The 26,120-nt window shown below is 36.8% G+C and overlaps 1 protein-coding gene across 1 annotated transcript; it reads left to right on the top strand.

Moving 5' to 3' along the window:
* Positions 1-291: 291 nt before the first annotated feature.
* On the top strand, positions 292-23,460 carry ptbp2b (polypyrimidine tract binding protein 2b). Its single transcript, XM_053507361.1, has 14 exons — positions 292-391; positions 2,094-2,124; positions 2,382-2,442; positions 4,401-4,573; positions 5,339-5,482; positions 8,135-8,296; positions 8,388-8,498; positions 9,496-9,694; positions 15,103-15,218; positions 19,568-19,601; positions 20,134-20,226; positions 20,376-20,592; positions 20,787-20,864; positions 21,610-23,460. The coding sequence occupies exons 1-14, from the start codon at positions 384-386 to the stop codon at positions 21,737-21,739; spliced, it is 1,557 nt and encodes a 518-aa protein (XP_053363336.1). The 5' UTR covers positions 292-383; the 3' UTR covers positions 21,740-23,460.
* The last annotated feature ends 2,660 nt before the right edge of the window (positions 23,461-26,120 follow it).

The following is a 26,120-nucleotide window of genomic DNA, read 5'->3' on the forward strand; positions in this document are numbered from 1 at the left end:
TGACAATGCTAACCACCGTCCAATAATCAATCCTTTTTACATTAGGAGAAAATAATAATAATAATAATAATAATAATAATAATAATAACAAATAATAATAATTTAACTCTTTTGGTATTAATAGAGCATTTATTAATTCACATTTGACATGTAATCAATATATTAGCTACAAATATCCAAACAACAACAATAACAATAACACCACCTAGGCATCAATTCAAAAGGGTTTAATAAGAGGGAATTTTAACTCAGACCTGGCAACCCAAGTCTTGTCCAGCGCGCGCGCACACACACACACACAAAACCACAACCTGCAGCCTCGACACCATTTTGCTTACAAACAGCCAGGTTTAAAGGTGGAAATTAGACTTTTTTTCCCTGCAATGGACGGGTAAGTGCGAAACGTTGTGCAGATGCGACAAATGAACTGTTTCATAATATTTATTTTGGTCTAAAAAAAAGAAACAAACATTTAAAACCAGAGACACTCTGCGCATTAGCTTAGCCTAGCTTAGCTCGCGTTGTTAGCTAGCACTACATAGGCTTTGCTAGCATTTAGCCGCTTTGTACTTTGTTTCAGGATTCAAGCTGCGTTTTATTTTGTCTTGATGTATTTATACACCTTGATTTATCAGGTAATTTAGATGACATATATGACGTTGATTACTATCTAATCTTTTTTGAGGATGTAAATTAATTTTCTCTTTATCTTATTTTTATCTTTGATATTTAAAGGCTTCACTACTAGATAATAATAAACCTGATATCGGTTATAATATTCTCTAATAATAAAAGCGTTTTAACCCATATGCCAGGGTATCATGCTGTTGTGTTTATGACAACAATACATTAAAATAATTGCTAAACCCCTTATAATATTAGTGTTATTGCAGTATGGACACTGAGTGGCCACTTTAATAGGGACACCCATTTTTCTCATTCATTCAATTATTTAATCACAGCAGCTCAGTGCACACAACCATGCAGATACAGGTCAGAGCCTGACATCAATCTTACATTACACATCAGTTTGGGTAAGTGTGGTCTTTTTCATTTTGATTGTGGCATGGTTATTTGAGTTTTTCACAAGCTCCTGGGATGTTCTGCACAACATTACAGTAGGGTTTACACTAGGACTGGGAACACCAGTCACCTCCTGATGCAATATTATCCCAATACTTTGGCGCATATTTAATTAAAATACATTTTCCTCTATTTGGTTACAATTATATCATTAAAAAAAGTTAAATGATTATTTAAATGAAGCCCACTCCTTATAATGTTAGTTTTCTCACTTAAAAAACAAACAAATGCAGCATTAAAAAAATACAAACTAACTTCAAAAACAGTTTAACATTAAACTGAGCAGCACATATGTTATCTGCATTTCTTACTATTTCTAAACAAACTTCTTATAATTACTGTGCCAACTTGCATGTGCAGAGCAGATGGTCCGCTGTGGCGACCCCTTGCTGGGAGCGGCCGTAAGACCAACAACAACATTATAATTACAAAGAAATGACAATGTTTTACCATGTCACATGCCCCACAAGTTTCAAATCTTAACTTGACATTGCGAATCTCCCATAAAAATGCATTTGTGTTGCACCGCACCGGGTTTGTATCCGAGGCTGATCAGCCAATTACCAGTGATGGCTAATCAAAATGAAATCCTAAAGTGGGCAGATACTCGGCGAAAATTGAACAGATGAAAATCGGAAAAAGAGCAGGTGATGATGTGGAGGTTTTGACATACACATGGGTGCACAGTAAAATTAAATGAATAATCAAGGCCGCAGGTGTTCCTATTAAAGTGGCTAATGAATGGAAAGCGTTTTGGGATTTTGGCCTTATATTGATTATCCCCATCTTTTTCTTTAACCAATTTACTCATCTTTCAAGTTAATAAAATGCTAAATAAAGCAAAACCCTAGAATTTCAATTCATCTGTTTTATAATGCTCTTTAATAAGCTGTTATAGGATAACATTTAATTATATTCTCACTTTACCAAAAGATGCATTCGTAATGCAAATGGATGGTATAACAAACAGTCGTGACCATTTTATTTATTGCAGTTTTTTTTCTCTTTAGCATCTCAAGTGATGTTGCAGTTGGTGTAAAGGTAACGTACTGTTTAAATAGAGGTTGATAAGGTAGTTAGTACAAATAAAGTTTTTGGATTCATAAAAGTTAAGATTATATGTGTCCATGTATGGGTGATGTACATCCCCCCCCCTGAATCTGTGAGCAGCCATGTTGATTTAAACTCATGAATTTTTTTTGGGCCAGTCCTAATTGTAATGGCTAATGGATTAGGTTTTCAATGCATCTTATAATAGTGTTTGTTTTAATTTGGCCTCTTTTATTTTCGCTCAACAGAGAAGTTCAGACGATTTGCTTTCTGGCAGTCTTTACAGCAGTGCAAACACTTCAGTTAAAGGTAAGTGTAAAAACAAAAAAACATGTAAAGGGTAAAAAGTGATCATTGTGGTAATTGAAATACAATTTTTTCACTATCTGGGCTTCTGAATAAAAAAAAGATCCATGTTTAAAATAATATAGTAATACCTTGTATTATACAAGTAATACCTTGTATTTGTACATTAAATTATGTATACATACAATACATAATTGTATAAGGTCAGTAAAGGAAAATTCAAAAAGTGCAATTCCAAATGATTCTTGCTAAAATGTGAATTATGATTTTGCTTTATAAGTATTGGGATCACCATTCTTCTTTTTTCAACCAAAAAATTCATTGCATTTATATTTAAAAAGAGGGCTGTCTACACAACTCTGTTGTTCAACTCTTGTAACAAAAAAGTAGCTTTTTCTTATTAAAGCAGGCAGTGAAGAGATTAAAAACTGTTGACAATAAATAAAAATAATTAATAAGTAGCTCTTGTGCTTTATTGGACACTCTGGTATTTACTGCAATTCACCAACACGAGCATGTTTATATCATTGTAATTTTTATCAGCATAAGGTAATTGTCACGGTGTGTGTTATGTACTGTATTTTTTTATTTTATTATTATTTATTTCTGTCAAAGTTGTATTGCTTTTAGCACACTTCTAGTATAATTTTATATAGCTTCTAACTTGAGTATTTAAAAATGAAGACAATGTAAAGGTTTCACACACGTGCATCAAAATGAGCCAGAAACAGGTCGTTAGAATCTTCCAACCCCCCCCAGATGCTGATTATCTGGTACTGTCCCTCCTCCAGCCTCTGATTGCCTGGTATTGAGTGAGAGAACATTGTGATATTAAGTGTGCGCTAATATTGGAACTCCGTAAATGAGGAAAAGAAATAAAAGAATTTTTTAGTTGTATGAGTGAATCATTTGACAATCTCTGGCCTGATTGGTGAATGAATAGTGCTTTGTGTTACATTGACCAGTGACTGATAAGTGATTGATGCAGCATTTGGGATTGTTGTAAAGTAAATAAGCGAACGCAGTGTGATCTGAGTGCAGGGAAATACATGCAAGTGAATCGCTATTATTTACAAATGAGATTGTGTGTATGCATAATTTGTGATGTTTTTTTATTATTATTATTATTATTAGTAGTAGTAGTAGTAGTAGTATTTTATTTATTTATTTTTTTTGGGGGGGGGGTGAATCATTCAGACATTTAGAAGTCTAGTGGCCTAAACTTGACTTTGCTTGCACATGCTGAAGCACCATGTGGCAGCATGAGTGGCAACATTCTCTCACACACACACACACACACACACACACAGCATCTCTTATATATGTCCAGAATATTTAAAAATGACCTTCACTACACTGCAATTCTGATTGTGATGCATGCTATACATTTTTAATATCATGGTTTTGGCACAAATAAAATAGTCAGTAGTTGTTTACATGGGCAGTATTTCTTTACCCTGACTGAAAGCATTACGATTTGAGATTCCAACTTTTGACATGGCTGCTTAGCTGGTCTCTTTGTTAGAGACCAAACTTAGCATGTGCATACAATAAATCAATAAAGAAATACTGATCCATTACTTTGTTAAAATGTCTGAAAGCCGAAACATGAAAGAAAGGCACCGTATTATAGTTAAGTTAAGACTTTATTTGTCACATATACATTACAGCACAGTGAAATTCCTTCTTCGCATATCTCAGCGTAACTGGGATCAGAGCGCAGGGTCAGCCATGATACAGCACCCCTGGAGCACTTAGGGTTAAGGGCCTTGCTCAAGGGCCTAACAGTGGCAACCTGGTAAAGCTGGGGATCGAACCGCCAATTTTCTGACCAGTAACTCAGTGCCTTAGCCCTCTGAGCTACCACTGCCCTGGTAGCTTTTATTATGTACTATAATGCATGATACCATATACTATAATACAGGACGATGACTGACCTGATTTGATGGTGTATTTTACAGCCAATGGAAGCGACAGCAAAAAACTGAGAGTAGAGGACGGCATGGACAACCCGCCCTCCAGAGTCATTCATATTCGTAAACTTCCGAACGAGGTTTCTGAGACAGAAGTCATCGCCCTGGGTCTGCCATTTGGGAAAGTCACTAATATCCTGATGCTGAAAGGAAAAAATCAGGTATGAGAACTAAAAAGGGCGAGGTGATGGTATAGTGGTTAGCACTGTGGCCTCGCATCTCCTTGGTTGAGGGTTTGATTCTCGCCTTGGGTCTGTGTGCATGGAGTTTGCATGTTCTCCCCGTGCTTAGTAAGTTTCCTCAGGGTACTCCAGTTTCCTCCTACAGTTCAAAGATGTGAAGATTAGGTTAATTGGCATTTCCAAATTGCCCATAGTGTGTGTACGACCTGAAATTGCCCCACCTGGTGTCCAAAGTCTCCTGGAATAGATTTCAGCCCCTTAACACCCTGTACAGGTTTTGCTGTATAGAAGATAATTGAATGTGAAGAAGTGAGTGAATGAGTTTATAATTTTTTACTTAATTTATTTTACTTTTTGTTATTGTTTAGTTTTAGAGAGATGTATTTGCAAGGATTATGTGACACATGTTTATATTAAGGAACACTATAACAAGGTGATTGGATAGCTTAGAATATTAAAAAAACAAACAAAAAAAAACAACATTAAATTAGAATGCATCTTTGTTTCTTAATTATAGTGCTGTTTATCTTAAGTCACGGTGTTTCACTTCATGTACCACAGAAGCTGTTAAAGATTCCTTAATGCTGTTTTCCAAATAGATTGAGGCGATATTTTGAAAATCATGACCTGCCTACTGAAACTATTTCTTTATTTATTCATACTTTGGGTACCAAATGAGTCAGTCTGTACAGTCGATTCGACCTCTCACTACTTTTGCTCACATTTAATTTTTTTCCTCTCCAGGCATTTTTGGAGCTTGGGACAGAAGAAGCAGCGATCACCATGGTGAACTACTACACAGCGGTGACCCCTCAAGTACGGAATGTTCCTGTGTGTATCCAGTACTCCAACCACAAAGAGCTCAAAACGGACAGTGCGCTTAATCAGGTTAGCAAACGAATTAGTTCATTATGTGTCTTGTCTACCAAATTAAGATGCAACATTTCTTTAGCAAAAAAACAAAAGGTCAGAGTTTTGGGATTTTTTTTTTCTTTCCCTATCAAACACTTCTCCAACCATGGCCATAAAAAAAATAGAATTTCCCAAAAATATTCTCTAGTTTCTGTCAAGATGAATAAATACATAAGATAAAAACAGAGATCTTTTAAAAGAATCGAACCAGTTGACTTCATTTTGAACTGCAATCTTTCTGCTTGCAGTTGTCAGATGCCAACAAAATTACTCTGTTGAAAAAAGCTTGTTTGAAAGCTATGATGAACAGAATAAGAAGTGCCTGTTTTTACCTTTTTTTTTTCTGGGGGAAAAAAGCAAATAATGGAAGAACTGCTAATTAAGTATTGCTCACACTACGCACATGGCTTTTTTTTTTTTTTTTTTTTTTGACTGCCCACTCGCAGGAGGGTGAAACCAGCTAGAAACCGTGTGCACACCATTTGTTTTTACTTACTCAGGCTTGAAAATGGTTGTTCCGTTTCTTTTCAGTGCCCACCATTGATCTGTGTTTCTTTATTAAGCAAATGGTTGTTTTAAGCTTGTTGCATCTTCAAGAAAAGCTCAAATATCCTAACTTCTTTTCTGTCTTAAAACCAACATTTCACTCTGTGGCGTTGGTGCGTCTTCTATCACAGTCGCTACTCCGAACATGCCCCTTTCAATCCCTGTTTTGTTAAAGTTTAACAGCATGACTACTACTGCAAAATGGATGGTAATAGTTAAAAGTAATGTCACGCAATGCACTTTAACGAGGCGGCATTAAAAATAGTCTCCTTTGGCAGCAGTTCTCCAGTCGTTTTCAGCAAAACTGACCTGGCAGCACTGCGATGTTCTGAAGTCTGCTCAGCTCACAGCCCTCTTAAAGCCACTCTGTGCCCCCTAACAGTGCAGAGTGTTCTAGAAAGACTGTGCTGTTTTTAGGCATATTGACAGCTGCGAGCACTGCAGAGGCTCTTTTCACCAGAATTACTTGTTTTGTTTTAAACCAGGGTTGTACACACACACACACACACACACACACACACACACCTGATCAAACTAAACAGTTTACTACAGAAATGCGCAGGACTTTGTGAAAGCATATGTGACATGAAGTCCTATTGTGCCCCCTATCTATTGCTAAGTGGTTATAGTATCGCCTGGAGCTCTGAGGCGGGAAAGGGCTGAGTTTAGATCTCACATTAGGTTAACACTTCGGGACCTGTCATAGAAAGGCTCTGCCAGAGTATTTAACCATTTTCATTTTGCATACATGATTGCCATGCATACACCCCCACCTTCAAGAATATGTGTAACAAATGAGAAATATTATTTAAAATAGGAAGGTGCCACAAATTGTTAACTTCAAACTTGCGCCAATGTAATAAAGTTGCATGTTTTATAAACAGTGCATTAGTTCACCAATGAACAAACACAAATCGAACAACCAGTAAAAGAAGCAATGAAATACAAACATCCATGTCCAGATATTCTCATTAAAAATGCTCATTATAAGGACTAAACTATAAGAAAGAAAAAATATACACAACACATGACTGCAGGCAATCTGGAGCAGATGTCCAACAGGACAGATCATCCTCCTGCTCAGCGAGTATTACCAACTCGGGCCATGTCCTTTCTTTTATAAGTGGCTGTGTCGTCACTGTTTATGTGAGGGTAGTTTTACCTCATTTATGTATGCAAATGTGTGTGTGTGTGTGTGTGTGTGTGAGACAGAGAGAGGGGGAAAGTGAGATAAAGGGAAAGGTGAAAGAGCGTGTAAGACTGCAGTGACAAAGAGCAAAGAAAAAACGCTGTTTATTGGTAGCTAACGGTGCACGAGAGGAAAGGCAAACATCGCGGGCTCATGACATCACCGCACACAACCAGCGCGGTGTGATGAGCACACAACCTACATTTTTACATACAGATTTTTTTGGCATGTACTGTGATGTTGTACATGCACACCTCAAATTTACAGAACTTGCATGAAAAAAACGCACTTTTTATTAGTGGTTTTTACTTTTTTTTTTGGAAATGCAATGTGTGTTTGGGCAAACAGAGTCACAGGAAGGTGTTGGAAGGTGTTGGAGTCTCTGATTATTATGGTATGTTTTGGGGTTATGATTCTGTTGGTACTTGTAGTAAATTAAGAGATACAAATGGGTCACCAGTGCGCCTGCTATTTTTTTTAAGGTTTAAGAGTAAATGGAAAGTTGTAAGACATCAAGGAAAAAAGAAATTCCCATGATTTAAAAGCCCTTGACAAACTAAATAGCTTGACATCTTTTGCTGTGACTAAATGTTTGCTCCCTGTTTCATAAGGTGTAATGACATGATAAGTGCATGGGAAGAATATCTTGTGTATCTTGGATACCACTGAGCTTTCTGTATACAGCATCTAATGTTTTTTTTTTTTTTGCTTAATATTTTATTTTTGTAAGCTGTGATGGTCAGAAGGGAATGAAAGCTAAGCCTTTCATTTCATAGCCTGTTTCTTTTCTTTTTTTTCAGTGAGTATGAGAGTAATGGCTATGAGCTCAAATTTGATTTAGTTTCATTTCTGCATTGTTTGCTTTTTTTGTTCCATTCTCTCCATGTGGTCAGCGTGCCCAGGCTGTTCTGCAGGCAGTGTGTGCTGTTCAAGAGGGGGGTTCTCCGAGTTCAGATTCAGCAGGAGAGAGCGTGTTAATACCACCGCCAAGTCCAGTCCTGCGCATTATTATCGACAACATGTTCTACCCTGTAACACTGGACGTCCTGCAGCAGGTCAGAGACTTGCCCCTACCCGATACACTTTAGAAATATTTAGACTAAGAAAAAACTACTGCCTAAAACAACTGTATCTTGTGCTTTTTAGATTTTCTCCAAGTTTGGGACAGTGATGAAGATAATCACATTCACCAAAAATAATCAGTTCCAAGCTCTGCTGCAATTCAGTGATCCTGTGAATGCTCAGCAGGCCAAACTGGTGAGTAAGTTACTAAAATGAAGATGATCCTTTTGTGGAATGTGTTCGCACATGTGCCTTTGCTCTTCTTCTTAAAAAAAAGAGAAAATGGCTATTACGAGGTTAGGAAACCGAAGATTGAAACCTCCACTTGTTTAAAATTGAAGCATTAATATATCCAGCAAGGCTCAGTACCAATATCTTATGTTTTGTTACCTGAAAACGACACTTTTTTTTTTTTTTTTTTTTCCCCTTTTTAGTTACAACTGCAGACAGATTAAGTGACAGTATAATTCACCCAGCTGGAATGCTGATTCACTAAAAGCTAAAGGATGTAGGACATGAAAGGACATTCAGGACAGGAAAATGGTCTTAGCCTTTAAAATATGCATTGTGGTGGGGTAAAATGCAGTTTCCCTTTTCAGGATCTCTTTGTCTGCTTAAATCTGTTTTTGGTTTGCATGCTCTCTGTTAACCGGTGGTTTAATTTCACCATCAAGTACTGATGATAATCTTAAACTGACAAAATGAAATCCTGTTTAATAATTCCACATGTCCATAGAAGTGTAAATGTTAAATTTAAACTTGTTTTAACTCATTATGGTGAATTGACATGCTGTAGGGTTTTAATTTACAGTTGAAGTTAAAAGACAAAGTACTCCCATGGATATTGGGCGATGATGCAAAAAAAAAAAAAAACATGAACAACCCAAGCATTTGGTTTGAAAAAGGATCAAAAAATTGTAGTCACATTTAATTTCAGCACAGGTACACAAAAAAAAGTTGTCTGGACAAAAGGAACGGATTGATTGAGTTGAGGCAGAGGTATTAAATAATAAAGCTGTGTGCACACAAGTGGTAGTATCATTTTCATTATCGACCACTGATTATAAGATTATGATGCTCTACTAAAGACATTACGGAAAATCATGAAACCTTTTGCTCCGTTAATTCACAGTTAACTAGCTCGTGTAAAGATATATAACATGCTTTACAACCTTTTTATCATTGTCTTTAGTCTCTGGATGGACAGAACATCTATAATTCGTGCTGCACACTGCGGATCGACTTCTCTAAGCTGGTCAACTTGAACGTCAAGTACAACAACGATAAGAGTCGAGATTACACAAGACCCGAGCTGCCTGCAGCAGACGGCCAGCCTTCTGTAGATCCAACTATGGCTGCTGCACTTGGCAAGGACTCCACATCCCTACTTGGTAAGACTTGTGCACTCATCCACTGAACAACTGTAAGTGTAAGAATTCTTTACTAGCCACAAGTAACAACCCTTTATAAACAGGTTTTGAAAGGCAGATTAGGTTTTATAATCGGGCCTTTAAAAAGAAGACGATCATCTGTTACGCCCTGGTCTAAGTCAGGGCCATAACAGGAATAAAAAGGGAACAAAAGGGGTGACACCAATAGTGCGTTTGCTTTGTGTTTATTTACAAAAGGGAATAGGCAAATCTCTAAAAGGTGTCTAAAATTTTCAGAAGCCAACAAGGCCAAAATAATTCCTCTACATAGTGCCGAAGTAAAATACCTAGCCTCATCAAAAGAAAAGAAACAGAAATACAGAATACTACACTTTACTCCCTCACTAACCACAAACCAGGTGAAAACAAAGTGTAAAAAAAATGGCATCAACTTACTACTAAGCCACTAAGTACAGACTTGGCTACAAATATATACAAAATGTATTCACAAACCAAACAACTGAAACCAAAGGGCATACACATAAACGTCGTCAAAACAAGAAACTCGTCATATGTGGAATAGTCTAACAGATACCAGGCAATCATTAAAAAGAGGGAAATTTAAGTGAAGTCAGAATCGTAGCAAGGGGGGTGGTCATACACAGTATAGTTTTATAATCAGTCATAGGATAAACAGTAAGCAAAAACACGGTCTGTAGCACTGTGGTCTGAAGGGGCTTATGTACAGGCCTCTGGGTCTCCTGGTTACCATATCATCAGACAGGAAGCGGGATCAACCAAGGACAGGCAGGACTGAACCAATAGATTGCAGGAAGGGGCACACTGAAGTGGGCGGGAACAACAAGGAAAGACACACCGCCAGCAGGGACTTACCCTGAAACGGGCATCTCGCTGGAATAGGGTCGATCTGCACTCATCAGACCACATCACCTCTTTTATATTGTTCCGAAGTCCAATCTTTATGCTGCCTAGCAAGTTTGAGTCCTTCTTTTCTGATTAGTCTCATGAACAAGTGCTTTTCTTACAGTCACGCAGCTGTTTAATCCCAATCCTGTAAATTCTGGATGCACTGTGTGTGGGAATGCTCTTACTTTCGCTATTAAATACACTACAACACTATAATGCAATTTCTAGTGTTTGTCATTTTTGATCAGTGTAATTTATAATTATAGTTGTTTTTTTTCTGGCCACATTTCTTCCAAAAGTTGACAGGTCTATACTATTCTTCCAAGTTTTGATGTGTTGCACAGATCGTAACTAAATTCCAGTAATTTTAATGTTTTCTTTGTTTGATGCAGCCAACAATTCGACGGAAACTCTACAAAACTGAAGCTACTCCGTATAAAATTGCAGATTTTTCTATAAGTTTCACATAAAAATAAATATCAGTTACCGTGTACATATATTCTCTTAAACGAACCTGGGAAATGTCAGGTACAGCAGAGTTAAGCCTGAACCTGTCTCCAGTATTTAAAGGGCTGGAAAACCAAGCATGTCTAATTAATGCCATAAATGTCCTGTCTTTTTACTTTAACTCCAACACTTAGATTTATACATGCTGAACATTTTGGAAAAGCTCTAGTGTACTTGATGATGAGGTTGAGTCAAAGGAAAATCTTACACTGTTTGAGTATAAATGAGCAGATCCAAAAGCTGTTTAGAGACATTACAAATTTAACAATTATACACTTTTGCGACAGCTATGTGCAGCAAATTACATAAAATAATAATAATAATAAAAAAAAATCTGGTTTTGATTTGACTTGCATGATTTTTAAGGTTTTTAAGTATACATAAAACTGTTTAATGAAACATCATTAAATAAGTATAAATTTACTGGGCTTGGAAGTCTAGAAAACAAGGACATGCTAGAAATGTTACATAATGCATTTTCAAAAGCATATGTGAATTAAATTTAACTCTTCATTATTGTATGTGCATTTTGCTGCATGTAGCCTATTTTTATATGAATTTTTAGCTTATAGTGTAACCTGTGTGTGGGCCCAAAAAAATGTTTGATTTCATTTCATCAGACGATGTCTGACCTGAACCAGCCATTATTGAGTCCAAATAAGCCGTCATCTAAAACATAATATATTAGACCTTCATAAACAAACTTGCTCCATGCACTCACTGTTTTTTTTTTGCAAACATGTTTTTCATCAAACTACCGGAATTCAAATGTTTTGTTAATCATGTACAGGACAAACGCAGAACCACAGGCCAAAGAAATGAGCCTATTTATTTAGATTTTTCATTTTCAGAGTAAAAAAAGAAACAAGTGGAAAAAGCCTAATTAAAACAGTTTTCTATTGAGATTCACTTCTTTAGCCATTCTTCCTTTTTTTCATGCATTATGCGACATCTACTTATTCAGTGCTTTGTGTTGAGGAGATAGTACAACAAACTTTAAATTACTGTTTAGTCGATTCGACTTCATGCACTGGAACTTGTAGATGTTCAAACGTTTACTAGAACTGCAATAAGGATCCTCTCACTGTAGCTCATACATGGTTTATGTCTCGTTTATCTATTATTAATATTGGTGTTGTGCTGATTCATGACTTTATATATTAAAATCGCAAATTACTCTTATTACATAATTTTTAACAAGTGTATAAATGTGGGCCACTGTGGAGCCTTACTGTTTTGTTTGCTCAGCTTTGCTTAACGAAAAGTAAAATAATATTTTAGTTGTTTATGTTAACCAAATTCTTTTTTGCAGGTCATTAATAGGGTCATTTGCAGGTCCAGGTTTTTGGGCTCCTGAAATTATCAGGACAGAACATCTCGCTTTCCTGAGATGTTCTTCATAAGAGCCAGTTTCGTAGTTTATCATTGTGCTTACTGGGTTTTACCAATGCACTTGTCAATAGGCGAGAACTATTCCAGAACAGCTGGCCGTTGCAGTTGTTGCTTAATTGTCCAATGCAGTGGTTCTCAAAATTTTCTGTCATTCCCCACTTAATGGGGTGGATAAAATTTCAAGTCCTACTTGTCAACAAAATGATAACGAACTCAGCCATTAATTGAAATATCAATTTCTAAACCAATAAGATCAAATAACACTAAGTTCAAAACAGATAAAATACACGTGCAATTGTTATAACCGACTCACTTCGTCACTTATCTAGAGCTTACTTTTAAAGTGGCTTATTAACGTGACTAGGGTGTGTTGTCTTTAAGTGTCTTCCTACTTTGTTGGGTCTCATGCTGTCTGCTGCCAGCGGTTTAAGACACATAACACACACGGGTCTCTCCTCTGCCTCCACCATCCCCACCATGAATCCAAGCGCAACATAGGCTTCATCATATTTTCCTTTCGTAAATAAACCCGCAAATAAAATACCCACGTGTATTTCCTTTTTACATTGTCTTTAAGCTACATCCGCCCTAAATTATACATGTTTAAAAGCAAAAACACCATTATTCTCACGGCGCAACGAATGATTTCGGGATCATCGCAAAATGCCGCACACCAATAAAAAGCGTAGAACAATATTTATCTTCCCTTCTGTTCAGCGCCTGAAGGATCAAAAAGCAACTTTGTTACCACACTGGAAACTAGAAATGCCAGACTAGTACTGCCTGATAAAATATTAATTTATAACAAAAATACAGAAACATCAGCATAGACATTGGTATATTTGAAATTACATATATAATACTGAATGTTTGCTTATATATTGTTCCTCTGCAATTAACATGTCGACGTTAAACCGTTATTGTTGCACTATGGTTCCACTTTTTCTCTGATGTTAATTAAATTTACTTGTAATAATGATCCATTTCTTTGCGTGTGATTTCGTTTCGAGTGTCCGATCTTTATCGTCAATAAAGCATGAATTAGAATAGGTACTTTCCTATTATTTTCCACTAATTCCCTCCCGTTCATTGCGTCATGTCTGTATTCCCCACTAGTGGGGCGCGTACCACGGGTCTAATGCCACATGTGTTATTTCATAGTTAAAAAAAATTATAAATATTGTAGAATATAGAAAACAAATTCAAACTTGTTTCCAAACTTTTGACTGGTACTATATAGTAAAATATATGAATATTGCTTACTCCTAATTATTTAACAAATATATAAATTTGTGAAGTAAACTACATTCAGGATTCAGTGGTCTTTGGCAGTGGATTGCCAGGCAATTAAAAAGAAATTATTTGAAGCCAACATTAAGAACGTCTATTTTAATGTAATCATGCCCATGTCGGTTATTTCTTTTAATATTATTTTGTTTACTGTCCTCTAATAAACTTACTACTGTGTGTGTGTGTGTGTGTGTGTGTGTGTGTGTGTGTAGTAACTTGACTCCGCCCTATCCAGTCTGCAACATGGAGAACTCATGGAAAAAATCCCAGTTTTACTACTAGTACAAACCAAAGTTTCATTGAACTACGAGGGGGGAATAAAATCACAACAAAGCAAAAAAAAAAAAAAATCATGATTCATTAAGCAGGATGTAAAAAGTTAGTAAATTATGTAAAAAGTTCAATTAATCATGACGTAGATTTGAGGTCATGTCGTTCAGCACTAGTGTCCATACAATACGCAGCAACTTCCTGCAAAAACAGTAGTATTTTGTACATTTTTAAAAATCATTATCCTTCATCTAATAAAAACTTGTCTAGACACATGGCAGTGTTTTTGCAGCATGATAAAAGCAACATAAGGACAGTCTGTTTTCCTAAAGGCACCTATTTTTTGATATTTTAAATTTCTCTCCAAGCAGACACCAAGCATCCTACTCATCTACCAGAGCATTTCCGTTTCTCACTGTTGTGTAACTTTTCATAACACACGTTACTGCTACTACAGAAGGTGCGTCAGGAAAGGTTTGAGTCTAATTGCAAACATTGTTCCTGCTGCATCACCTGCATTTGTCCGTCTGTGGTTAGAGATGTTCAGAAATATTAAACTGCACTGAACATAATGATTGGCAGGGAGAATACAAATTGATGTGCTGTTTGCCTTTGTTTAATTAAAAGCTTTTTCTTAAAAGAATGATTTGCAGTTATGCTCAGATATAACAATGTCATGTAGTAGGAATTCACATGTGGATGGGTACTACAGTGAGGCTGTATTTCTGTATTGTGGCCTGAGTAATTTGTAAAGATATGCTTTGACAAAGATGGGGAATGAGTTCCAAATATAGGTGATCTGTAAGCTGGAGAAACTGGTTTAAAAGAGCTGAAGCAGGAAAAGAAAAACTGATGTGTTTGTCTCTATACAGTATGTTGTGCAATACCAGCCAGTCTGTGTGAAAATGAGCCGGCTGTTGAATGCTGCTTGGCTAGAGGGTAGTTGGGAATGAACATATAATAGACAATCTATCTTTCTTTTCTTTTGTACTCTCTTTTCTCTTTTTCTCTCTTACTCTCTCTCTCTCTCTCTCTCTCTGTAGGGTCGATCAGTCCTCTAAGCGCAGCAGCAGCGGCCGCAGCAGCAGCTGGGCGAGTCGCTCTGTCAGGACACTCAGCGGCTGGTGCAGTGCTGCTGGCCAGCAATCTCAATGATGAGGTCAGTTTATCCCACCCAACACACCCACACACACTCTCTCTTGCTCACACACACCTCTACCTGCTATTTTTGTTCTCAGTCAGGCCTCCAGCAGACTCTGGTTCTACACTTTCTCTGTGTTCTCAGTCATCATGTGCCAAGGATCTTTTTTTAATTTATTATTATTTTCTAGAGGATCTTCTACATTTTTTCAGCATCATGTTTGTACAGAATTTTACTTGTGGTATTTTTGTCAAGCTTTTTATGATTTACATTTTTTTTTTTATTATTATTATTTTGTCAGACTTATGATTAAATAGGATTTTTTTTAAACAAAGCTCTAATGAAGGTCTTAAGTTAAGAGCGGCCTTTATATGCATACAGTGTAACAGCAGTATATGAGATTAAAATACACACACAATACTAAAAGAATATTCTAAGCAAAAGAAATTAGTTTAATATTCGCACTGTGCATTGAGCAGCACAGTTTGTTTCATTAAAAAGCAGAATGGTCTGGTTTTAACATAATGCAGTGTCTAAGCAAATCAACCTGGAACTGTAATTATCTTCCCGATTACTTTTTATGTACAATTCCACCTCCAGTCTTTGTGCAGCGCCTCCCACCCGGGTCTGATGTTCATGGAGAGTGACAACAAATTATATGCTAAGGAAGAAAGTCATTCCAGCTGCAGGATATCTGCTGCTCGCTGGAAGGCCACACTGATTAGCACAGGATATGGAAGTCTTGTAACATACTTGTTCATTCAGCTTTAATGCCTGCTTTAGCTTTGTTTGAATACCTACAATCAGAGTTCATTTGAAAAAATGGCATGTTGGACCAAACAAACACAGTAACTGCAGAAGCAAACAGGATCGGTCCAAATTCCTATAGGAACTGGTCGGAGCGAGTTTAAAAATAGGTTTCTCACGCAAGCCTCATAAGCAAGTCTCTTTATGTTACTGAAGAACTCAACAAAGTGGTGCGAGGCATGCGAGATGAATTAGACAAGGCAGTTTATAGGATAGGTCTTATGGGTCTTATGTTGAAATCTTCACAGTATGATAAACTAGTCTAGTCCAGGGTCTGATTCTATGCGCTTGATTAAGTTGATAACATGCTAGAAGTGGCAGTGGAGGTAATGTGATTTAAGAGGAATCAAGACATTCTTTTTTGGGAAGAAAGCAATGTACAGTACTATAGGATAAGGTAAAAAAAAAATCATGGCTGAATGAATACATTTGGTCAGTACATTAAAATGTTGGATAAACATTCATTATTATTTTTTTTTACTTAAATCATTACATGACCTCGAGCTGTGTGATTTAATCAATCTTTAGTTTGAGCAGAATTCATTCACCTTATTATTTATGTAAGTTACAAATGTTAAATTATTTAAAATTCACACATTTCTTGAAAAATATTTATTATTATTATTATTATTGTTGAGTTTAGAGGCGCTTGGTGCAATATCACCACCACCTAAACTGGAGTGTGGAGCAGAAGACTGCCGTGAAAAAGCACTTTGTACAAGACATGGCATCTACAAACAATCACAGCATTACACATTTCGAATAAGACACATAAGAAATACAGTCACGTAAAAAAATTAATTAGAAAGTAAACTTAAGCTCTCATAAATTAAATCAAATAAAAAATCACTATTTTTGATCGCGGACACTTCAGTGGTTTACTGCATTTTAGTGGTTTATATACGATTTTTTTTTAATACTCTATTGCCTTGTCCACAAAATGCAATATTGATGTTATGCCTGTTGAGTTGAACTTGATGTTGAAAGATAGTAGAACGTCCTGCGTCCTCATAAGCACATTTGTCTGTAGTGTCACTTCTCACAAACCAAACAGTTGCTCAACTACAGCCAAATTATATTGGATATAACTCTGACACCAGTCATGATCGATGACAAACCGCTGTGTGATTATGACAAAGATAAAAATGTGCCACAAATATCAAGAGCAGAAGAAGATCCTTAGTCTAAAAGCTAATATGGCGTCCCTAAAGAGCTATCAATAGAAATATCTATATGTCAGCTTATGTGGAGATTTTTAGAATTTTTTTTTATATTATTATTATTTTTTTTTAAACTGGACAGCTTTAATTTAGATTTGATTACACTGAATTCAGCATTGTCATTAAGCAGGGTACAAGTACACAGGCAATGAAATAGTCAGCATCTAAGCAGAAATGCAAAATAGCAAACAACATTAAGTATGAAGGACAAAGAGACGGTGAGATAGCATGGTAGTTCAGTGCAGCCTAATGTGCAAGTGGCAGAAACCGTGAAAATATGGAAAGTAAAATGGAAAGCTTTGATAATTGGAATAATGGAAGGGTGATCTTTTATTAGAGTAGAAACAAATATGACCAACCAAACAAAACAATTTAGCAATTTAACAACTTTAAATGGTTAAGTCTTTATCTATACCTTGCAGAGAGAATGTAAGTTCAGAGAAATAGTTACTGAAATTGTAGCACTCTTTGTTTTAAACAAGTTGCTGGTTGGGTAAAATGCATTAGTAGTGGTATATAGAGTAGTGGTGACTCAGTTACAGTGATGTAAGAAAGTTTGAAAATAAGCTTTTCTTGTAGGATGATAGAGAATACATTTTGATTTTAGTCATAAAGGTATGTGTTACATTTAGCTCTGTAGCTAAATCTCAGACAGTGTGTACTGCAGCATTGTTATACTTAGGAAAATCACATGGATCCCAGGAAGGCCTTAGTATTACTTTGTTACTCGTATCACAATTGCATAGAATGCATGTCAAGATGCTGGGTAGTTTTATATGTAGTTTATCAGCAGTTAGGATACTATTCAGCTTGTTGTAGTTGCTGGAAAAAATAATTTCCTGCTTTGACCACTGCAGGATATAATTTACCTCAAAGCTTTGATCCAAAGAATCTTGTAACAAAAACAGAATATTTAATATAAACTTTTGCGAGATTTAAAAGGGTTGATATTTGCGGCACTTCGATCTTTTGTGATCACACAGTGTGCAGTGAGCAGTTTGCACATTCTCCATTGTCCTCAGTGAGTTGTTTTGAATGTCATTTCAGTATATTTACAATTAGCCAGTTGTGTTTATTTTTGGGTGTGAACTAAAGTGGTAGACGTGAAAAGGTTTTCTGCACATAAATATACTGAAAGCATTTCTTGATGAATTTTTCGTCAAAATGGAGGGACTATCTGCAGTCTCTCTGTGCATTCTGTACAAGTTTTGACCACTGTTGCTGTCTCTTTCTCTCTCTCTCTCTCTCCTATTGCTCTATTGCTCTTTCTGCTGTTCTGTCTTAAAGTAATATCTAACTGTCTTTTCTCTCTAAGCTGTAACTCCTCTCTCCTTCTCCTGACGTTCCACTGCCTCTCTCTAAGTTATTCAGAGTTGGTATGAAGTCTGGTAGCCCCACCCCACGCCTCATCTCTCTCTCTCTTTCTCTCTCTCTCTCTCTCTCTCTCTCTCTCTCTCTCTCTCTTCTTTATAAAAAAAAATCTCCAAGTAATGTGTTTTCCCCATCATGTATTTTTTTTTTATTTTTTATTTTTTTTTTACTGTTTTTTCAACCCCCCTCGTGGGTCTGTGGTTCTTTTCAACATGACGTGACGTTTCTATTTGATGCCCATAACTCTGCAAGGTGGTTTTCATGCCCATTTCCTGCATGGCCTTTTCATAAAAAAAAAATAAACCAACAACAACAAAGTCTAGCATTGCTTTAAAATCAGAGCTACGTGTATTACATACTCACCTAAAGCTTCAGCTTCTCAATCTGCCCTACTCTCTGCATGCCCACTTGCTTTTCCCCATTCCTGGGTAAGGCTACAAATGAAGTGCCTTAACCCACGTTTGGTCTTTGGAGACTACATTTGGCACAAGTGTAGCAATGTTTGGGAGCTGGAAAAAAAAACTAAGAAAGAATAGAGAACCCTGCCATTTTGACCTGCATTTCCTGTGTACTGACCTGTATATTATTAATTTTTTTTTGTCCTCCCCTTCAAATCCATTTTTTTGCTTTCACCCCTCCTTCTTTTTATAACTCTTTCCATCCCCTTTTTTCCTCTCCAACTTCTTTTTTTTCCCCTCTTTACCTCCTCTCCCTCCACAATCCCCTACCCTGTTCCTGTTCATGCTTTGTGCTTGAACAACCCCTTCCATACACAAACAAAACAAATCGAAACAAATGTTCCTCCTCGGACCAACCCCGTCCCAATTAACCTCCCCAACCCATGCTCCATGGTCACCTCACCATCGTGCGGGAAACCACCCTCCGTTATGGATGATCTGTTCATCTTCGCTCTACCTCGACTCTTCTCTCTTCCTGTCTTACGCTGCTTGCTCTTCTCTCCTTCTAAAGATGGTTACGCCCCAAAGTCTCTTTACCCTCTTCGGTATGTTATCGTTGGCAATCTACCTCCTTTTTTTAATTTACTACTTGATTTTATTTACTTCTTAATTTATTTTTTATATTCTTACATCTTCAGTTTGTCAGTTTTTTTAATATTAAGTTTATGTGAACATCTGTAATTCAGAACACATTTTTTAATTTACCTGTTTTTACCTGATTTTAATCAGGTCTATTTTGGCCTTTTGAAGTCTGTCTCTATCTTGCTCTGTCTCTTCTCATGTACAGCTTATTGTAATGCATGAATGATGATTTTGCATGTAGGCTTTTATTATTATTATTATTATTATTTGAAATATATACTTTTTCCATATCATATAGCTCCTCTATATGGGAGGGTGTATCAGAAATAATTTTCTCTACTCTATAAACACTATGGCATAGATTTTTTTTGCTTTTTAAGATGCCATCTTCGTGTCCAGACTCCAGCCTGTAAAGCACTAACTTGTCCTTCATGGTTCACTTCTCTTCCACTCGTCATTTCCTCCTACCTCCATCTGGCTCCTGCATAACCAAAGGTGTGTATGGGGATGTGCAACGAGTCAAGATACTCTACAATAAGAAGGACAGTGCCCTCATCCAGATGACAGATGGAAACCAGGCGCAGTTAGGTAAGGCTAAATAACACCACTTGGGTCCAAACAAGCAACAGATTCGGTTAGATTATAATTATATATGGCAGGAAACTAATTATTTAGGCTTGCAGTCTAACTGATTATTTAGTATGTTAAGGTGTGAATTCCATTAATTTTCTTTTTAGCAATGAGCCACCTAAATGGGCAGAAGATGTTTGGGAAGATCATCCGTGTGACTCTTTCCAAACACCAGACGGTGCAGCTTCCTCGAGAAGGCTTGGATGATCAAGGCCTCACTAAAGACTTCATCAGTTCACCCCTCCACCGATTCAAAAAACCAGGCTCAAAGAATTTCCAGAACATCTTCCCTCCATCTGCCACACTCCACCTCTCCAACATCCCGTGAGTATAAGAGCAAAAGCAGGCTGAGAGCATACTTAACTAGTTCAGATCTACTCGGCTAGTTTGTATTGTCTTGGAATTGTAAATTATAATACTTTATTTTTTATTAAGCGTATTTATAATTTAATATTTCATTTATTTATTATTTATATTTATAATTTAAATCTCTATTTAAAATATTTGCCTTTTTACAGTGAGAAGGTGAACGAGGAGGACCTGAGACTTCTCTTCTCCAACTCTGGAGGCACAGTGAAGGCCTTCAAGTTTTTTCAGTAAGAACCTTCAGTATGCTGTGCCATATTATAACTTGTACATTTTAATGCATTACTACTACACTATTTTAAACTATATTATATATATGTTAGCAAGTCTATGTATAGTGTACCTTATGTGTTAACTCAAAAGCTGTAGTGTCAAGGTCATGTTTAAACATATTACTCAGTATTGACCCGAACTTGGATTGCGTTGCTGCATTGTAACATTGTGCACTGAGGCAGTGAGAATCAGCTGGATACTATAACACAAAAATGTAATGATGTACAGTATATAGGACTCCTTCCTAAGCTATGTATAGTATCAGTCAAACTTTTGGACATGCCTTCTAATTTCATAGTCTTTTCCTGATTTTATTTTTTGCTGAAGGCATCCAAAATATACAGTAATCTCTTTTGAACAGTTGATATTGAGATGTTGCCGCTACAGTATTTATGCTCTGTAAAGCCTTCATAGTGGCTCTAATCTGGGGATCTCTTTGTTAATTGGTGATTTCTGAGGCTTTAAATGAACTTCTCCTCTACAGCAGAGGTAAGTTTTGGTCTTGCCCTTCTGTGAAGGTCTTCAGGAGAGCGAGTTTCATCATGGTGCTTGATGGGTTTTGCAAATGCACTTAACAGTTCTGTTCTTGTTCAGCCAATCTTCAAGACTTAATATAACAACTGACTGTTGTTGTTGTTACTTGATTACATAATTCCATGTGTTATTTCATAGTTTTTAAATATATATTTTTAATCACTCCAGAGACCGCAAGATGGCCCTGCTGCAAATGGCGACAGTGGAGGAGGCCATTCAAGCCCTGATTGACCTCCATAGCTATGATATGGGTCGTGGCCATCGCCTCAGAGTCTCCTTCTCAAAATCCACCATCTGAAAAGGCAGTGTAGCTTTGCACCCTTTTCTCATCCTGTACTCCAAATGGAGTGCCGAGCGATATTGGAGATCATTTTGATCAGTCATTCCTGAAGACCATATTAGAATCACACAGGCCAGGCCCCATTTTTTAATCTCTTTTCCTGTTGTTACTTATTGGTTGCTTTCACAACAAAATGTGCCTTACTTATAAAAACTGCATAATCCCCCAAACACTAACACCCAACCCACCCTTTCTCTACAGGCTATCCTGAAGTGTAGGCACATTCTTTTGTTCGTGTTAAGGCGTTTTTCTTAGCCTTGCTCTTGCCCCGTCACTCTGCCCTGCTGTTATGTAGGATTTGAAATGTGGTCATTTAACTTTTGCAAAACCACACTGAAGTTAAGGCTAGTTATTATTGGCTTGCTTTTTGTCTCGTCCATTCAGTTTTGAATCACCTATCTACGAGTGACATGATTGGTTAATCAGATACCTGCTAGTACACACTTCTTGTTTATATACTTGTTGAGCTGACACTTTTAATTCAGTTTAAAATTTAATGCTGGACATCCTTTATATATCCTCACAAACACACACACACACACACACACACACACACACACACACAGTGTGAGCAGTGTAGTAGATAATGCGTTACATTTATTAGTTGTATAAGGGGAAGTAGGAAGGGATTTGTGTTCAATCAAAAAAAAATCAACTCCTGACTTTTGGTCAAGCTAACAACCGAGTACGTTTGACCGAGGTCCATTCAGAGTCATCATTAGCACTCATTAACGAAAGCAGAAAGTTGTCTATCAGTTTAGGTGTTGTTTATAATCAGAAGTGGAGTGATCCCTATGAACTTTGCAATCAACTTTTACAATGCAACTTGTCCTTGAAACAAGCCGTAGTTAAAAAGCACGGAGAAAATCCATTCCTTTGTTTTTGATCTCTGGCTGTTTTCTCATGAAAAATAGTTTTATTAAGGGAATAAACTGAATGATTAGGTTTGTAGATGCAAGTGGGTCTAAAGAGGACATCTAAAAATGAAACCTTTAAAAAAAAAAACACTGATTTAGTTTGACTAATTTTACCTGCCAAACACTTTCTAATTAGCTTCTGTTAACTGTACATCTACTCTATTATTCTTAAATAGTTTCATAAAGCACAGAAGAGCTTAGGTTGTTTTGTCCAATGTTATAAAAATGCCTGAATAAAAGAAATGCCATCAAAATGACAAATTAAAATCTCTTAGCAGATCAGATCCCGACCGCTAAACGCTGTTATAGTTTGGCACTCTTTTGTAGGTCAAACAAAATGAATTTCTTAAACACTTTTTTTTTTTTTTATAATAGCCTGTGATTTTTATTTAATGCAGTTGTGTGAATTGTGCTCAGTCAAACAGATCTTGAAATAAGGTTTGGTAAAAATAAATAAATAAATAAAATTGTTCATTGGTGATTGACTCTGATTGCACCTTGAACCTTTGCCAGGTTTTTTTTTTTATTATTATTTAATTGTGAAGTGTTCAAGCCATCAGTTAAATGTTTTGAGGCATCTGATTATCGATTAACTTTTCAAATCGTGCTCATCGCTAAATCTGGGGTTTGCGGTTCAATATCATGGAGTGGGTGTGTATATTTTCTACATGGATTAGTTTTTTTTTTATTTTTTTTTTTTACATCTACTACTCTACTACTGTAATGTGGATGTGATGCGATTAAAAAGTTTTTTTTCTACCAGACTCATGCTGTGTATTCTCCCTGTGTGCCTGTTCGCTTTCTCCTCCTGTAGCATGCTCAATAAACTCCTATCACCTCTGTATTCACCTCTGACTCTCTGCTGTCTCTCTTTCTCCCGCTCTTATTCTCTCTGCTCACAATGGATGACACAGACAGGCTTCTTTCCTATTATAATTTTTTAAATAATTGATTTCAATTTTACCTAGCTTGTCCAGGGGTCTGTTTCGGCTTGTACTTTTGTATTGTGACTGAATATGAAGAGGTCAGTGGATGCCAGTTGTAGGAGTTGGATTTAAATAAATGTGCAGTTTGTGGATAATTTGAAATTCTACCTGATTTTATAGGTACCTTAGGAACACTTTGACCTAAAATATTGCTACAGATAGTTTTCATTAGGTTCCACCCACAACCAGAGCAGACTTTCTCCTCTCTGGCTTGAGCATTTAAGTGCATTCAGTGCAATTTCTATACAACTTTGAGTTAGTAGTAACTCTTGACCTTATATCCCTCATCTCATTTATATTTCCCCGATTAGACCCCTAACCAATACAGAATCCCCCAAACAACTGAAATTATAATTTACACATTTATTACACTTATCTTTTATGCACTTGTTTTGTAACCAGTCTCCAAAGACTTCTTGCAAGGGATGGCTGTGCATTACAGTGCACCACCCATGCACATGTTCACACTTATTCAAACCTAGGAGCAGTTTATCTTAACCAATCCAACTAAGATTTAATTATTTATCGCACAATTATATTACACACACTTTTTTTTATTTCTTAGTTTGATCCCAGTTAGGAAGCTGGAGTCATAGTGTAGGGTCAGCCAGGATTCAGCTCCCCTGGAGCAGACAGGGTTGAGGACTCAACAGTGGCAACCTGGTGAAACACTTGAATTACCCACCTTCTGATTAGTAACTCAAAGTTTTAACCATGTGAGCCACAGCTTCTACCAGTTTCAATTCAGAGGAGCTTAGAAGTTCAAATCCATGAGGCAGCTGCTTAAGTACAGTAATAAAGTACATAGCCTTGGTTACTTTCCCCCAGAGCCCAGTTCACACTTCTTTCTATTCTCTCTGAGGCCTTTTTGCTTCAACTGCCGGTTACTGAGAGGCCTGATTGATGGTTTTGTGTGTTCGGGGCCCAAGTCATTGTATAGTTTCTCCATATATAAATAAAGTTGTGCAAATCTTAACGGATCAATAATACAGCAAGGTGCAAAGGTTTTGAGACTCACCTATTCACTCACTCACTCATTGTCTGCTTTATCCTGTACACAGGGTTGCTGGGGGCATGGAGCCTGTCCCAGGAAACATAGGGCACAATCACATACTCATTCAACCACTATGGGCAATTTTGGAAATGCCAGTTAGCCTAATCTACATGTCTTTGAACTGTGGGAGGAAACCCCCAAGCACAGGGAGGACATGCAAACTCCATGCATACAGATGCAGGACTTGAACTCAGAACCTGGAGGTTCAAGGTGACAGCACTAACCACTAAGCCACCAGAGCAGCACTTAATTTTTGGTTGTTTTATTAAATTTCATTTCATTTAATGATGTATGTTAAATGAAAATGGGAACAAATATTTTACTGACAGGCTGCAGAATGCTTTAAGATACAATAATTTTTTTTTTTTTATTTAACAACTTCAGGAGCAACCTCATTTCCCCCCTCATCTGTTACAACCATCGAGCGTACATCAGTATACTAATCATCGGCCTGATCATCTGTCATCATCTGCACCTGTTTCTCATTGTTTCAAGCTATAAGTTAAATGCTTTTTGTGCTTGATTGATACGTAGGTCACTGTGTGGATTAGCAAACAAAAAATGTTCCTCTTAAATTGCAGGGTACAGGAACTGAACTAAAAATGAGAGCCAAAAGAGTCCTTGAGAACTATTCTTCAAGACTACCTTAAGAAATAGACGAAAGTCTAGCTATTTGGAAGCAAAAAATGAAGAAATGCTGGGTGGCTCAAGACTTATGCACAGTACTATATATAATTGTCAGACAAAAAAAAATCTGCTTGCACTAAATTTCAGGTGGGCATAGTGGTAAGCACTGTTGCCTTGCACCTTTAGGGTCCTGGTTCGATTCCCACCTTGGGTATGTGTGCATGGAGTTTGCATGTTCTTCCTGTGCTTTTTTTATTATTAATTAATTCATTTATTTATTTTTAAGGAGATTAGGCTAATTGCTTATCCTAAATTGTCCATAATCTGAGTGTGTGCGTGCCCTGCGATGGGTTGGCACTCATTCAGGGTGTACCCTGCCTAGTTCCCTAAGACTGCTGGGATAGGGTCCAGTCCCCCTGTGACCCTGTATACAGGATAAAGTGGTACAGATGATGAATCTTATTAAACTAAGCATAAGATCTATATAACATCTACTGTAGTTTAGTATGTTTTTAAATCCATACACTCAAAATGCATTGTTTTGTACCATACTGTATAACAAATACAACTGCACAATTTGTACATTATGTACAGTATAAAGTAGAATATACATACTGAAAATTGGAATATGCAGATCAAATTAGAAATCTGTACAAGTTAGCCTTTGAACTTTTTTGTGCTTTGAGGAGGATGTGTGAGGATTTAGTTCTAATCTGATGATTATAGCAGATCGCCAGCCTTGACAGAGGAGCTCT

Source organism: Clarias gariepinus, chromosome 11, assembly GCF_024256425.1.
Source record: "Clarias gariepinus isolate MV-2021 ecotype Netherlands chromosome 11, CGAR_prim_01v2, whole genome shotgun sequence".
NCBI classification, from domain to species: domain Eukaryota; kingdom Metazoa; phylum Chordata; class Actinopteri; order Siluriformes; family Clariidae; genus Clarias; species Clarias gariepinus.

Excerpts from the sequence above, each read along its gene's own strand:
- ptbp2b (XM_053507361.1), top strand. Across the intron at positions 8,499-9,495 it reads ATGCTCAGCAGGCCAAACTG|TCTCTGGATGGACAGAACAT; the intron begins GTGAGTAAGTTA and ends CATTGTCTTTAG. Across the intron at positions 20,865-21,609 it reads AAGGCCTTCAAGTTTTTTCA|AGACCGCAAGATGGCCCTGC; the intron begins GTAAGAACCTTC and ends TAATCACTCCAG.